This window comes from Cryptomeria japonica, chromosome 6, assembly GCF_030272615.1.
Source record: "Cryptomeria japonica chromosome 6, Sugi_1.0, whole genome shotgun sequence".
In the NCBI taxonomy this organism is placed as follows: domain Eukaryota; kingdom Viridiplantae; phylum Streptophyta; class Pinopsida; order Cupressales; family Cupressaceae; genus Cryptomeria; species Cryptomeria japonica.
The window spans coordinates 249,693,877-249,708,029 of record NC_081410.1 but is presented as its reverse complement, the minus strand read 5'-3'; the positions used below and the strand labels follow the sequence as shown (position 1 = coordinate 249,708,029).

The following is a 14,153-nucleotide window of genomic DNA, read 5'->3' as shown; positions in this document are numbered from 1 at the left end:
TTGAGGGCACCAAATCTCATGTGGTCTACGTGAGAGGAGTTGTCATAGTTTCATTCACTTATGGTCCAAACCGTAGAGCTTAACTCCCTTTGTGTGGTATTGCTTAGTACTACCAATATCTCTATTCACATCCTTAATGCAGTAGAGGCCACATAAGACTGGAGGGACACCAAAACCATGGGTCAGATTTGACCATTACTTTCTGGCACAGCTCAATCATGACTGATGCAAGGAGTATTTTCTTCTGTAGCAATTTCTCCTTATTGCAGTTGTGTGTGTGTGCGCGCGTGGGTGCGTGCGTGTGTGTGTGCCCTATAGGAAGATAGACAATGATTCATATATTTTGAGAGAATGCAATGCATGGCATGGATTGGATTAATAACTGTTAAAGTTCTATTATTTTTACTCCACACAATTTTGTGAATTCTAGTTTCTATTTCTGAATTATAAAACATTTGAGTTCTAGCAATTTATTATATTGTTCCTTGGGTATGAACTTGGATCTGGATCAATATGTAAAGTGTTAAGGTTCTCCTTAGGTTACCATAAAGTTGTCTCTTATAGCCCAAATTTAAGTACATAATTGTCTCTTTAGAGGCTGAAGGGATTGCTAGCTTTTCATGAGAGTCAAAGGTAGATTGGCTCATCATTTTTAACGAAGCTATTGTGAGATCCGTACCAGATGCTACTACTTGTTTGGAGACTCGAAGAAATGGATGCCAGTTATGATATGGATTAGAACTGTTTGCCTTTGATCAGCAAAAACTGAAACCAAAACAGCCTTCTTGGTAGGAGATACACTGTAATGTCTCAAATAAGATGATTTCCAATAACAGAAAACACTTAAATTCATTCCATTACCTGCCTAGAAAATTACAGTAACTAGGTGGCTAGTTTCTATAATATAACTTCCAAAATTTATCAGAAGCTTCCCAAATTGTTAATTATCTATCTTCAATGTAATATAACTTCTGGGGTTGAGTTCACAAAAAAATCTTCACTACAAATCATGTGAATAAATCAGAAAATTGCGCAAACTGTAAGGAAACAAGCCAGAATGAGCTAGAAACCACTGAAATATTTAATTTGCTTTTTTGATATAAACAATAAGAGATCAGGTCTGTGACATTGGTTTGCACAACAACAAACATCTGCAACACAAAATCTGAACATCTACTAAAAATACACCAAACAACATGCAGAACACATGAGAAATGCACAACAACACTGTACAAAACTTTTGGAAACAACACTATTGGAACAATACTTCTGGGAAACAACATGACTGGATACAGTAGAACTGCAACAGGATGATCTGCAAACCAACACTGGTATCCTCTCCAAATACACAAAAAACCACAGCAAAACCCAACAACAAATTGAAACTCACACTAAAAAACCCAAAACATATGAAAAGTAGCTGAAACTGCTAACAGTGGAAGCTCTGTTGCACTTTGTGGATGAGAATGTCCTTCATATTTAAAGGGGTTTCGTCCTCTGAGCCTCACAACTCATGGGATTTCATCCACAAGCTGAAATTTCTTTGGGTTTTCATCTAAAGAAAATATTGCTCATACAAGTGCTCATACAATTTGAAAGAAGAGATAAACTAGAAAAGGATCCCAAATGAAACCTACATCCAAGCATGTATAGAAAATTAGCACCAATTTGGGTGCCCAAGAAAGCCCATGCCACATTTGGAGGGAAAACTAAATTTGAATTTGCATGTAACTCCCACCAGCTACTGTTGCCAAATGGGTCTCGAAATCTTGCACAAGTCAACATAATTGTCAGGAATCTTCAAGAAATAGCCTCTAATGACTTCCATGTGAAAGCCAACACTCAATTTGCATAATTTGAAATATTATTTATAATTTGATGGTCCAAATTCCCATAAAATATAAATTAAAATAGGATCAAACAAATATTAAATAAAATATTTCCTACTATTTCACCTTAGCTAACTGGAAATATGGAAAATGAGCTCAAATCCAATTATCTTGATTTTAAATTAATTTGAGACATTACATCCACTCACAGGTTTGCTGCTCTCACATCATCTTCTTTCAGGTGGTAGGAGACTCAGGTTGGAAGCAACTTCATGACAAACACAATAGCAGCAATCAATCCATTTGCAAAATCATGCGAGGTTAACATCTGAGAAAGTAGCCGTATTTTCTACTTTTCAGTGTAGAAATTTGGACTGGATGTTAATGACTTGGTGTTGTTGCAAATTCCACACTCGTCTCATCCTCTAGAAGTTCAATTGTACGGGCCCTAGAAAGCATTCAAAGTTTATTTAAACTCCTTTTTATTTATATATTTATTGCCTTATTGTATTGAATATGAATTGAATACATCTTGTCTATTGTAGCTATGTGTCAAACCTGTAATTTCTTTAACTGTTTATTCTTGCTAGTGGGCCAAAACAAAAAATCAATTCATCTAACAAAATAAATAAATTTCAGTTCAGTTATTAACTTCCAGAGAACTGCTATTTATCTATTCCTATACTTATTTCGAGTAAACCATTTTCTTCTTTAAAGACATGTTTTTTCTTCAACCATATTGTTTCTCATTTTATCGAACTTGATTGTTACCTTGATCCCTAGGTGAGCCATGCATATTTTGAACTAAACATTTTATCATGATTTAAAAATTCATTCTTTATTTCCCTGGTAGACTTGTTTTTTGTGATATATAACATGGGTATTTGTATCTGCAGCATTTGGACTGTTGACCTGGCACATTTACTACGGAGATTTTCTATAGATGTTGCTTTTCTCACTGTTACTATTGGAGCAAACCCAAATTTTGCATTGGAGACATTTTATAAGGTCAGTTGAGATGGCACTCTTGTGCTGAAAAGTTCCAGTAAATTTTGTTAAAAAGGAAGAATCTGAGTATCAGCCTTAATAAGACAAGTTTTTCCGTGAAGTTATCATTTTGATTAATGCTCAATTTCTTGCTGAAAATGTAATAAATATGCCTTTTTCTGCTTGAAAACTTTTCATGAACGTAGCTATTTTGGTAGTTCCTAATGCTTTGTGAATAAAATGTCTCTAGTTCTGCTTTGTTTTTCTGTCTCAGGAAGGCTTTCACATCAAAAGAAGCAATTGTTGTGTATACAACTACTGGAGGAAAGCCTGATAGTTAAGATCAGAAACATGCCAGACAACCTAAATCAGAACCAAAAGGAGCTCATAGCATAATCTAGTTATAAATAACCGTTGAGTTAACAGAGTTGCAAGCTAATTGGGCATGATTATGAGGAAACTCCATGGTTAAGTGCACTATGGCTGGACGAGTACTCAGATGGGTTCAGGAATGCTTAATGCTTCACCCTTGTGAGCATCACCTAGATGCAATGAGTGCTAAGTGGACCATTCATGCTCATGAGAGACTGGTTTGTGTTAACAACTACTTATGAAATATGGGATGATGGATATTGATTTGAAACTACAGATTTGAATCCCAATAAATTATCATATGATATGCTACATTGCAAAAAACACCACATATATGAAGTGAATGGCGTAGAGAGATCTATATTGAATGGTTCATAACGCATGACACTTGTTGAAGGTTTTGCAAATAGAGTAGAAAGCTATGTGGGATTGATTGTGGGGCAAACTGCATTCGGCATGAGCTGGAGTTGTATTGTGAGGGGTGACCTAGAAAGTCTGAGTGATTCATGCCAATGAGCATCACCTAGATGTAATGAGAGTGAAGTGGACCATTCATGCTCATGAAATATGGGTTCTTGTGAACAACTACTTGTAAAATATGGGTTGATTTAGATTAAATTGATATTGTGCAGTTGAATTGTGATTAATAATCAATTTAATATGCTATGTAAACACCACTTTAATGAACATAATAAACCTTTTTATGCCCATACAATCAAACTTCAGGGTGTTCTTGATTAAAACTCTCTCATTTTAGCATCTGCCCCATGGAAACTTGGCAAAACACATGAACTACTAATTGCTCATGATTCACACAGGTTATTCATTTAGCAAAAATGCACTGTGTTTTTTGTTGATATTATAAATATAGTCTTCATTCTTTTGAATTATTCAGTTCCTCCCCCTTTCCCAATAACACTTTAAATGTCTACACTCTAGCCATGCTGAGTCTTTGTTAATTAAATTCCGTGCTACCATTGTTATGACATTATCAATACAATTACACTGAAATTTTTGATTTTTCAATATCAACAAAAGATTTTTTCTATCCTTCTGGATGACCTTGTTGTTTTGAGTTAACTAATTATACCTGTACAGCTGATTGGGCCAATGTGCACCGTCATCTCAATAAATGGCATTGAGTAGATATAGAATAGGAATAGATGAACCTTAATAATTGCACAATGAAGTTGGGTTTCTCTGTCCATCAACTATCATGTACATGGAGGATAGAACGACAAATTCTGTTCTCCCAATGTCAGTGAGGTTAAGTATGGCTTCAACATGTTTGCTAGCTTTGGGTAGACTTTTGATCTATTTGGCTTCTCTTTGCCGGAATCATAATCTGTCACTTGACCAGTCGTTGCTGATGTTTGAAAATAATCTGGTTTTGTTTGATGAGAACTTGCCGTTTTACCAGAATCTGTTTTGTTTGATTGGAATTTACTATTGAACAGAATCTTCTGCTGGTTGACTAGATGGCATGTTATTGACTGTGAACTTGTTGCAAGGTGCAAGATGTGATGTCCCCATCTTACTTTTAAGCTAACTTTGATAAGTGTATGATCAAGGGTGGCAGCTTTCATGACAATCTTTAAGTAGTTAGATATTAGAAAGAGATCAAGAAATAAGGAAACTGTGTAGTCTTATAAATAGGACAGTTTCCTAGTAACAGCAAGAAAAATAAGATACAGATCCCAATATTTGAATACTTTGAATAAGATAAGTAAGGAGTAATACATTTTCCATTCACTTTAAATAATAAAGACTTGCAATCATCCAAGTTATCTTTATGATTGCATCTCAGGTCTGATAAGAGACACAGTATTGATTTACAAACAACAGTAGATTGAGCATCAAGTCAGGTATCATCGTGTTGATAACAAGGAACTTGATTGAGGATCATGTAATCACCATCAGGGGACACCAACCAGCAAGGAGAAGCTGACAAAGACAGCAAGCATACATGAAGATAAGACATTGTTGATAATAAATGGACATAGCGACCAAGGCAAGTGTAGGAAGAGAAAGGATAACTTTGATTAAGACATTTACAGTGGAAGAAAGTAATGATCTTGTTGGTATTGGCGATCTGAATGATAATCGATATTAAAGACAGATTACTAGTCGAAATATGATTATCACTGCATCATTCATAATTAAGCATCTTGGCAAAGTAGTGATCTGTAATATCCACTTAAGTAGAATACAACTAATCCAATAATTAGTTATTGATGATGATTATATACTGGTTGGATTTGTGGCAGCTTATGACTAATCAATCCACCATCGATAAGAAAAGCATTGTTATATCTAATGGGACAGATAAATGCTAACATTGACAAGTCATAAAGAGTGATGATTGCAAACTAACCGGCATAGTTATGAAGAAGTATGATAGGAAGGGAGTGTCTCATCGCTTGTGAAGGGATGATATCTATTCCACTTACAAGTATAAGAAGATAATCAATCTCACTTAGTCAGATGTCGAATATATTTTATCTTGTTTCTTTATTCCAGTTTGGAAGAGCTCGAAGTGAGCAAAGCCAAAGGCCCAATATCGTGTGCATATTCCAGTCAGTGATATATATCAGAGACAGCGCCCTCATTGCATGGAGTTCAATTAATAATTAGAGACAGCAATCATCTCTCATCACTATTAGTGATTGAGGAGCATTAGCAGCATAGTTCCATTGCCAATTCAGACACAGCTTCACAGCATATCATATAATTATTGCAAGTTATTATATTCATATCAGATACAGCAGTTATATCGCTTCAAGTGACAGTACAGATTAGACATTGCTTGATTCAAGTGACCATATCACAAACAGCAATTCATATTGCCGTAGGCAATATCACCTTATATATCACTGCATGTTTACCTTGTCATATTTGATACAGAAAGAAATTACTGCACTCAGTGCAAATATTCATCAATTCACTTAAGCATACTTTCAACTATACAAATCAGAGAGAGCAAGTGGCATTGAGCATTGTCATATCTTATAGAAGTGCATTAATTATGTAAGTTTATTGTAAAAATCAGATATTATCAGTTAGGAAATTGAGGTAATTGTTCCTAGAGTCATAGTTTTCCTAAAACGGGACATTACACAAGAATATTATCCTTGTAAATCTAAGTTGACTGTTGGCGTGTTGTTGATTGTGTATGTGCTTGATTGTGCACTTAATTTTTTTTTCAGCTGCTGTTCTGTTCTTGACCAATAAATAAATTCCATCAGTCATTAATGTTAACCAAAAAACTTATTCTTGACTAAACTAAATGCAGTTGACCATGATGGTCCATGCATATTATTTTGCTGAACAGTAATTGACTGTTGAAAGAGATACCATCCACAGATGCTGATGTGCTTCTCTTAATTGAATATCTCAGTTGAGGTAAATCTGGGGCACAAATTTTATTAGCTCATATTTGAGATAAGTATGGGACTCTGCTTGAGTTTTAGCCCAGGTAACTTGCAGACCTGGAATATTGTATGTGGATAGTGTAATGAATCACTCATTGCTTCTGTTTAGCATGGGTGGGCAAGTTCTGGTAGTTGATGGGGACATGGATGTAGGGGCCTTGTCTAAGAGTAGGTCTTCCCTTATTGTCAATAAGGTATGTGTTTCTGATAAAATTCCCAACAGCCATTATAATAACTATGAGCTTTAACCTCAGCTGTCGCTTTGTCATCACAGGCGCACAAAATAATTTGAAGATACGAATTACATGTAGTGCCTAGTGAAAAGCATAACAAACATCTGATGTATATATCACTTTCTTCTTTCCTGCATAAATGGTGCATGTGTGGCTTTTTTATGAAGTCTGTGTGGATGTTACTGTGATATTCTTTGTTTATATTGCATTGATGTTGTGTAATCTACAGATATTTTGAGAACAGAATCAGTCTAAATAGATTCAAAATCCTTATCAAGGTTCAGCATGTTAACAATTCTTGTTCTTGATACTGGCTGGCAGGAACATATGGTAGAAGACGGAGAGCGTGTGAACAGATTGTTTGAGAATGCTCCACAGGTTGGCATTGAAATCCAGGTACATAGTAGACTTGTGGCGTTTGGTTTTCAGCATTTATCTTTTTGAAAGTACCAATTCTTCCTATGAATATTACATTTCTGAGGCAATAAATTGAGGAAAATAAATGAATGTGATAAAACCAAGCTTATCCTGACCAAACAATATGCATCTGGATTCTAATTGCTCAATTGACAAAAAAAGAATGAGGTATACTTAATGAATTTAGTTTAGTTTTTAGTTTTCTATATGTAAGCATTAAGTACACCAGAATGTAAACCTGCAACTTAGCCAAAGGCGCACTTGGTTAATTTTATTTACATTTATGCTTTCTATATGCAAGTAATAAGCACACGACATAACCTGCAACTTAGCCAAAGAAAATCTCTAGTGAGGAAAATATATCTTTAGACAAAAGTGATTGGCAAACTAATGTAAGATATGAACCTTATTGTTGACGTGGGAAAACTGGTCTAATCTTTTTGGTCAACACATAATAGAATGCTGAGTATTCTATCCTCTCTTGAATAAGGAAATCCCTAATGCTGTTCGGACTGATCAAAGGGGATAACCTCAAGATTCCAACTGTCAGGTTTTGACTGCTTAGGATAACTCAGCGGTTCGATGTGTTTTGCTGGTAAACACGAGTGGACTTACGAATGTAGCAAGCTGGTCTGCATTTGGCGATGCCTTGATTTTCAAACCGGAGAAAATAAAAGCAAAAGGATAGGGTTTAGGAATCCTAAGGACAATGATGATAATGGTTGATGCTGTGGATAGACAAACTTCACACAAACTAGTTTTTGGACGGGAATAAAAGATTTTTAGACTATGGATATCTATTTAGGCACCGACTGTTGAATCGATGTATATGCATTATGTATATTTTTTTTGTTTTATCAATTTCTTTAGAGAGGAAGATTTATTCTTCCTTTATACATATCCATGGTGCCCCTTCACCAAGGTCACCACTCTTCCAAGTTGGTCTTCAACTATATTATTAATAACAATATAATAATTATTATATTATTATGCAATATAATAATTATGCAATATATTTATAATATAATTACATTATCACATAATAATATAATTATATTATCTCATAATAATAGTATAATAATTATATAATATAATTATTATATAATTATATTATCACAAAAAATATAATATAATTATGTTATCACAATATAATATAATATAATTATATAATCACAATATTATCACAACCTTAATGTAGTTTATGTCAGCACCTGAAGGAATCCGATCATAGCATCAACACTCCCTCTTAGTTGATTAGGCTGATTAAGCCACTTACATATTTGTCTTCCTTAGGCTGGAAGCGATGACCGACGCTGCCAATCTTCAACACTCCCTCTCAGTTAGGGAGGATACTTCCAGCTGCACAAGACATATCACCTCATCGAGATGATCAACACAATGACTGTACTCATGAGCAAGTAGGAAGCTTACACCTCATTGTGATATCATATCACCTCACAGTGATATCAGGTATTATGGCATATCCACGGATATCACTTCACGTTAGATCCACCATAGATATCTCCTTATGTAATATCCACCATTATGGTTTATCCATAGATATCACTTCACATGATATCCACCATTAAGGTATATCCAAAGATATTACTACATGGCATGTCCACGGATTTCACGTCACATGAAATCCACCATGAATACTTCTTTATGTAATATCCACCATTATGGCTTATCCATGGATATCACGTCTCATGATATCCACCATTATGGCATATCCATAGATATTACTACTAGAGATATAAACCATTATGACATATCCATAGATATCACGTCCCATGATATCCATCATAATGGCATGATCAATCAATATCATAAGATTGTCACCTTACACTAATGATCAGATGTACAAGTGTTCACTATTGAGAGATCGTCACCTCACAATAATGTTCACAGGGGCTCATAAAGCATTGAACCAAAATTGTCATGGAGTCACACACATGACATCCACCATGAACCATATCAGATGGTGTAGATAAGGGCTTTCACCTTAAGTCTCTCTCAAAGAGAAATGCATTAAGGTACAATATAGTAGATCAATGATGTTGAGACTCTATCTCAACTAGGGTTTCATTCTCCACCATACAAGCTTGTCTCAAAAGTACACAATTGAATAGTATTCCTTTCCACCATGTCTCTAACATAGTGATACTTGATCTCCACATGTTTTGATCTATCATGAAATGCAAGGTTGGAGTCTGCATCACTCCAAGCTTACCGAGTATCATGAAACTGCATCCCATGAATCATAGTCCTTTGACTGATCACTAGAGAAACCATCTTGACATGGTCCACTCCCTCTGAACCAATATAACCAAGATCCTTAGATATCAATAGAAGCACATCCTCTTATCTGCTCCCTCTGTCACGAAAGCATCCCCTGCTTGCATGGTCCCAATCATGGAAGATATCTTTCTTTAGGAGACTCTATTTATCTGATATGATCCTGATATGGTTGGAAGTGCTAGATCAAAAACCACCATGGATCTACTGTCATAAGATCAAGCCCTAGGCAGGAATATGATCATCTTGAGATTTAGAACAAAATCCCCTTTCAGTATGCTCCCTCTCACTGAGAGAGCCCTCTTGTCTCAATCTTGGCTTTGAACCCTAGATGCTATCATTACCAGCACAAGTGCCTCTACGGCTTTCACAAGTGAACTGTTGCACCTCTGCAGGTAGATATTTGTTTTATAAAAAAATGGAAATTCAAAATCTCAGAATCTCCACTAAAGTCCTTTGCATATTCCTCCTGAATTTTAATCTCTTCATCACAAATAGAACTTCAAAACTCTATAGCCTGAAAAACAACAGACTGTGATTCTAAGGATGTCCTAAATTGAAGAAATTTAAAACACAAGATATCCAAATGCAGTTGTCGTAAGCAAACATCTACTAACAAAGTTGTTTCACAAATAACACGCATAGTGTAATTGCATGAATTAACAAAAAAACAACATATTGAATTCATGAACATTATTCAACCGAAAGAAAACTTATCTCTTTATTGATTTTGATGCAGCCACTTTACTTTTCCTGAAAATGCAAAGGAAATCTATACCAAGGATGCACTAAGGTTGAAGTGTCTGCTTCTCTAAAGAGTGGTGTTTCATTTAAGAATTACGTCCCTTTGAGAGAAGCTTTCGATGTTCTTTAATAATTATTAACTATTCTTTGCCTGATCGCACTCTTCTAATGATAAAATATGAATCCACTTGTAATGTCCCCATATGGGATATACAATTATTTTATCACTTCTTTCTCTCATTTGATAAGTCAATTCTTTATTCTAATCAAAATCTTTGGTTTGTATCTCTTGGACCAAACGTTGATTCTTTGTTTATCCCTCATAGAAATGTGAAAGAATGCCTTTATTCTTAATCGTAGCCTTTTAACATCTATCTTCATTTTATTTCAAACTGATTATTAATCCATCTCTTGATTACCGTGATAATAGTAATTCTTTATGAAAATCACTGCTATGTATATAGTGATTCTTGCCCTTAGTCATTGGATGCTGGTTGGCTCCCTTTGATATTATCAATCCCGTAGCACTTAGCGATTAAAGTCATAATAATATAGATTCTTCACGTCTTAGGCTATACGATGTCACCTTTCTGATCTGTCCTACAATTTTCCACCAGCACAGTTACTCAGATTGTTAGATATTGCTTAGAACAGGTCTCAATCAGTCAATGAGAATCTGATCGATTATTTCTGCCGAATGCCTGGTCTCTAAGTCTGCTTATGGACTGTTGATCATTGTGTAATAGCTGTTAATTGCTGAGGGTGACGTTCTAAATGATCCTTGATAATTTAATGATCTGCTTTTTATCCTTATTCCCCCCCAATTGAAATGTGATTGATCACCTTCTAATAGCTTGCAAGCGGGAGGAGTTGCATCCCTCCATGTTGATAAGGCACGTCTCCTTCCCAACGTGTCATTTCATACCAATTGGTTTATTATTTAAAGAGTGTCGATTAGTCTTCTTCTCTAATCGTTGTTGTTAATCGATGATTATTAATATTAATTGATTACATTAACCTTAATTGTCAACTTAGTTGAATCGATGCTCTTCTATTAATTAACAAGAAAATATTATCGCTGAAGTTTATAGTATTGCATGATCTCCAATATCCACAATTGCGTTATTTCCTTCTGAAATATATAGTAGGAATTAATATCGCTGACATATCACCATTTGATGCTCACTCGATAATCACTAATTTCTAAATGTCAGTGTATATGTGGACATCGGTTCCCGCTTTGGTTGGATGATGTTTGATAGCCCTAAATAGAACCTCCAAACACTGACAACTTGGGTGTATTAATCGGAGGCACCTCCCTCAAAGTATTATATCTCCTTTCCGATAGCGGTCAACTTCATGTTAGCGCAAAAAATGATAAATAGAACATGGATACAATATTGTCCAATATGTTGGATCGTTCCTTCATTAAACTCGACCATGGACTCCATGAAACTCTCTTCTGTGGCTGCTCAATAAACAGTGGCTCACTTCATGATATTGATGTGTCTGTCATCTCTTTCGCATACTTCCTTACTCTGATTATGATGTCTTCGCACACTATTTATCCTTTCCCTTTTTGATCGATGTATTAGCAGATGCAGTTGCTGCCTTTTATCATTCTCTCAGATTGCTCAATTAATAAATAGCGCCAGTAAGATCCCTAAGACCAACCCGCTCTAATACCATGTTGAATTTATGTATATGCATTATGTATATTTTTTTTGTTTTATCAATTGCTTTAGAGAGGAAGATTTATTCTTCCTTTATACATATCGATGGTGCCCCTTCACCAAGGTCACCACTCTTCCAAATTGGTCATCATTAATTATATTATTAATAACAATATAATAATTATTATATTATTATGCAATATAATAATTATACAATATATTTATAATATAATTACATTATCCCATAATAATATAATTATATTATCTCATAATAATAGTATAATAATTATATAATATAATTATAATATAATTATATTATCTCTCAATAATAATATTATCACAAAAAATATAATATAATTATGTTATCACAATATAATATAATTATATTATATAATCACAATATTATCACAACCTTAATGTAGTCTATGTCAGCACCTGAAGGAATCCGACCATAGCATCAACACTCCCTCTTAGTCAATTAGGCTGATTAGGCCACTTACATATTTGTCTTCCTCAGGCTGGAAGTGATGACCGACACTTCCAATCTTCAACACCGACTTCTGACTCAGCTTGAGACAAAGACTCACAATTGAACTAAGAAAATATTAAGTTCAGACTAATCATGTACGGGGACCTACAATCAGCAAGCCTCCAATGTTATGAATCTAAAATCAAATCAGATAGCCTCACACGTCACCATTAAAACCATTGAACACTAACTAACCAAATGAAGAGAAACCATGCAAACAAATTAGGACAAACAACAAAACACCATGCTTCAATGTTCCATTCATTTGTTCTAACTGCCATTACAACAATTTCTGTCCAGTAGTCCTATTCTACTTCTACTCCTAATGTGCTAAGTGTCTAACTCTAAAAATTCTAACTATATATAAAATCTAACCCTTTCCAAAGAGAGAGGCGCTGGCCTTTCATAGATATTACATCTTGAATCAGTGGCTAGGACTGAATCCATCCAATGGCTCTAATTTGCCTTCTAAAAGCCCATACAACTTTAACCTATACCAAGTAATTCTCATAGCTTCCCAACTACCCCCTCAATTACCTGCAACTATTTTCAATCAATTTTGCTAGAGGACGAAGTTTTACTAGGCTTGAGGCACAAAAAAGTGAATTTTGGTAGCTAGGAAATAACTGACTTGTGTCCCCTTTGTTTTAAATTAAATTGCATTAAACGAGGTCCACAGGTAGTCATTTTACAATGAAGCACTTGTAGTTGCCATTTTCAGTTGTTAATCCTCTGAATTGGCATACCTTGTAGCATTCTGTGTGATATGTTGCCTTCCAGAGATTTGAAATATCATCGCATTGGCTCCTTTGTGTTGTGGGTCTTCCTTCAATTCCTCGCCCCAACTTTCAACTTGTTGCCAGCTGTGGTGGTGAGGGTCCTTGCTTGTCCAATCCTACATAAACACATAGGTCAAAAATCAGTCATCATTTTGCTTAGCTAACTACTCTCATCATTACACAACCGAAGGTTTATCCCTCTCAAATAACTTTACTTCGGCATCAGGAGGAGTCGAACCAATGCATTTAAGCACGTGAACTTGATAAAGAACCCCTAATTGATAAGATTATCACACCAAGTGCGGTGTTTCTCTCGACTAAAACAAGGGAGAGGATGATATGAACAACTTTCCCCTTAAAGACACCAAACATCATTTCCGCATTTTAATTGCCTCGACGTTTAAAACAAAAAAGAAAACATTTGGGCCCTTTGTTCATTGTGCTAAAAACAAGTCCAAAGATCAAACTTCATCTTTAATTTTCTTTTTAAAACACCCAAACTTGGCTTAGTGTTTTTATCGGGTCCAATTAACAACTTTGCTAGATTTTATTATTTTGTTTGATTTTTTAACATCTATCATCTTCGGCATTTTCATCGGCCTTGGAAGGCCTGATGGCAAAGTTATTCATCAAAGGGGAGCTAGAGTTTATCACTTGTTTTTTTTTTTCAACTTCACAACTCCAAATTTGGTATTTTTGACAGGGCAGTGTTGTGACCATTTCACACATCGCCCCATCGCAAATGGGGACCCCCTCTTTTTGCTTGTCTTTTGTTCGTTTTCGCTTTCGTCTTTAGGATTTTGTTAGTCAGTTAGTTGTCTGGATTTAGGGTCAAGCCTTAGGGTTTTTATTTTTTGTCTT

The 14,153-nt window shown here is 35.1% G+C and overlaps 1 protein-coding gene across 4 annotated transcripts in view; it reads left to right on the top strand.

Annotated features, from left to right (window-relative positions):
- The window catches only part of LOC131037289 (guanylyl cyclase 1), a 244,855-nt gene that overhangs the window by 81,563 nt on the left and 149,139 nt on the right, over positions 1-14,153 (top strand). For all 4 annotated transcript variants that reach the window (XM_057969391.2, XM_057969374.2, XM_057969368.2 and 1 more), the window contains 2 exons: positions 2,726-2,837; positions 7,174-7,248. In XM_057969391.2, coding sequence (XP_057825374.1) covers positions 2,726-2,837; positions 7,174-7,248 — 187 coding nt within the window. The remainder of the gene's footprint in view (positions 1-2,725; positions 2,838-7,173; positions 7,249-14,153) is intronic.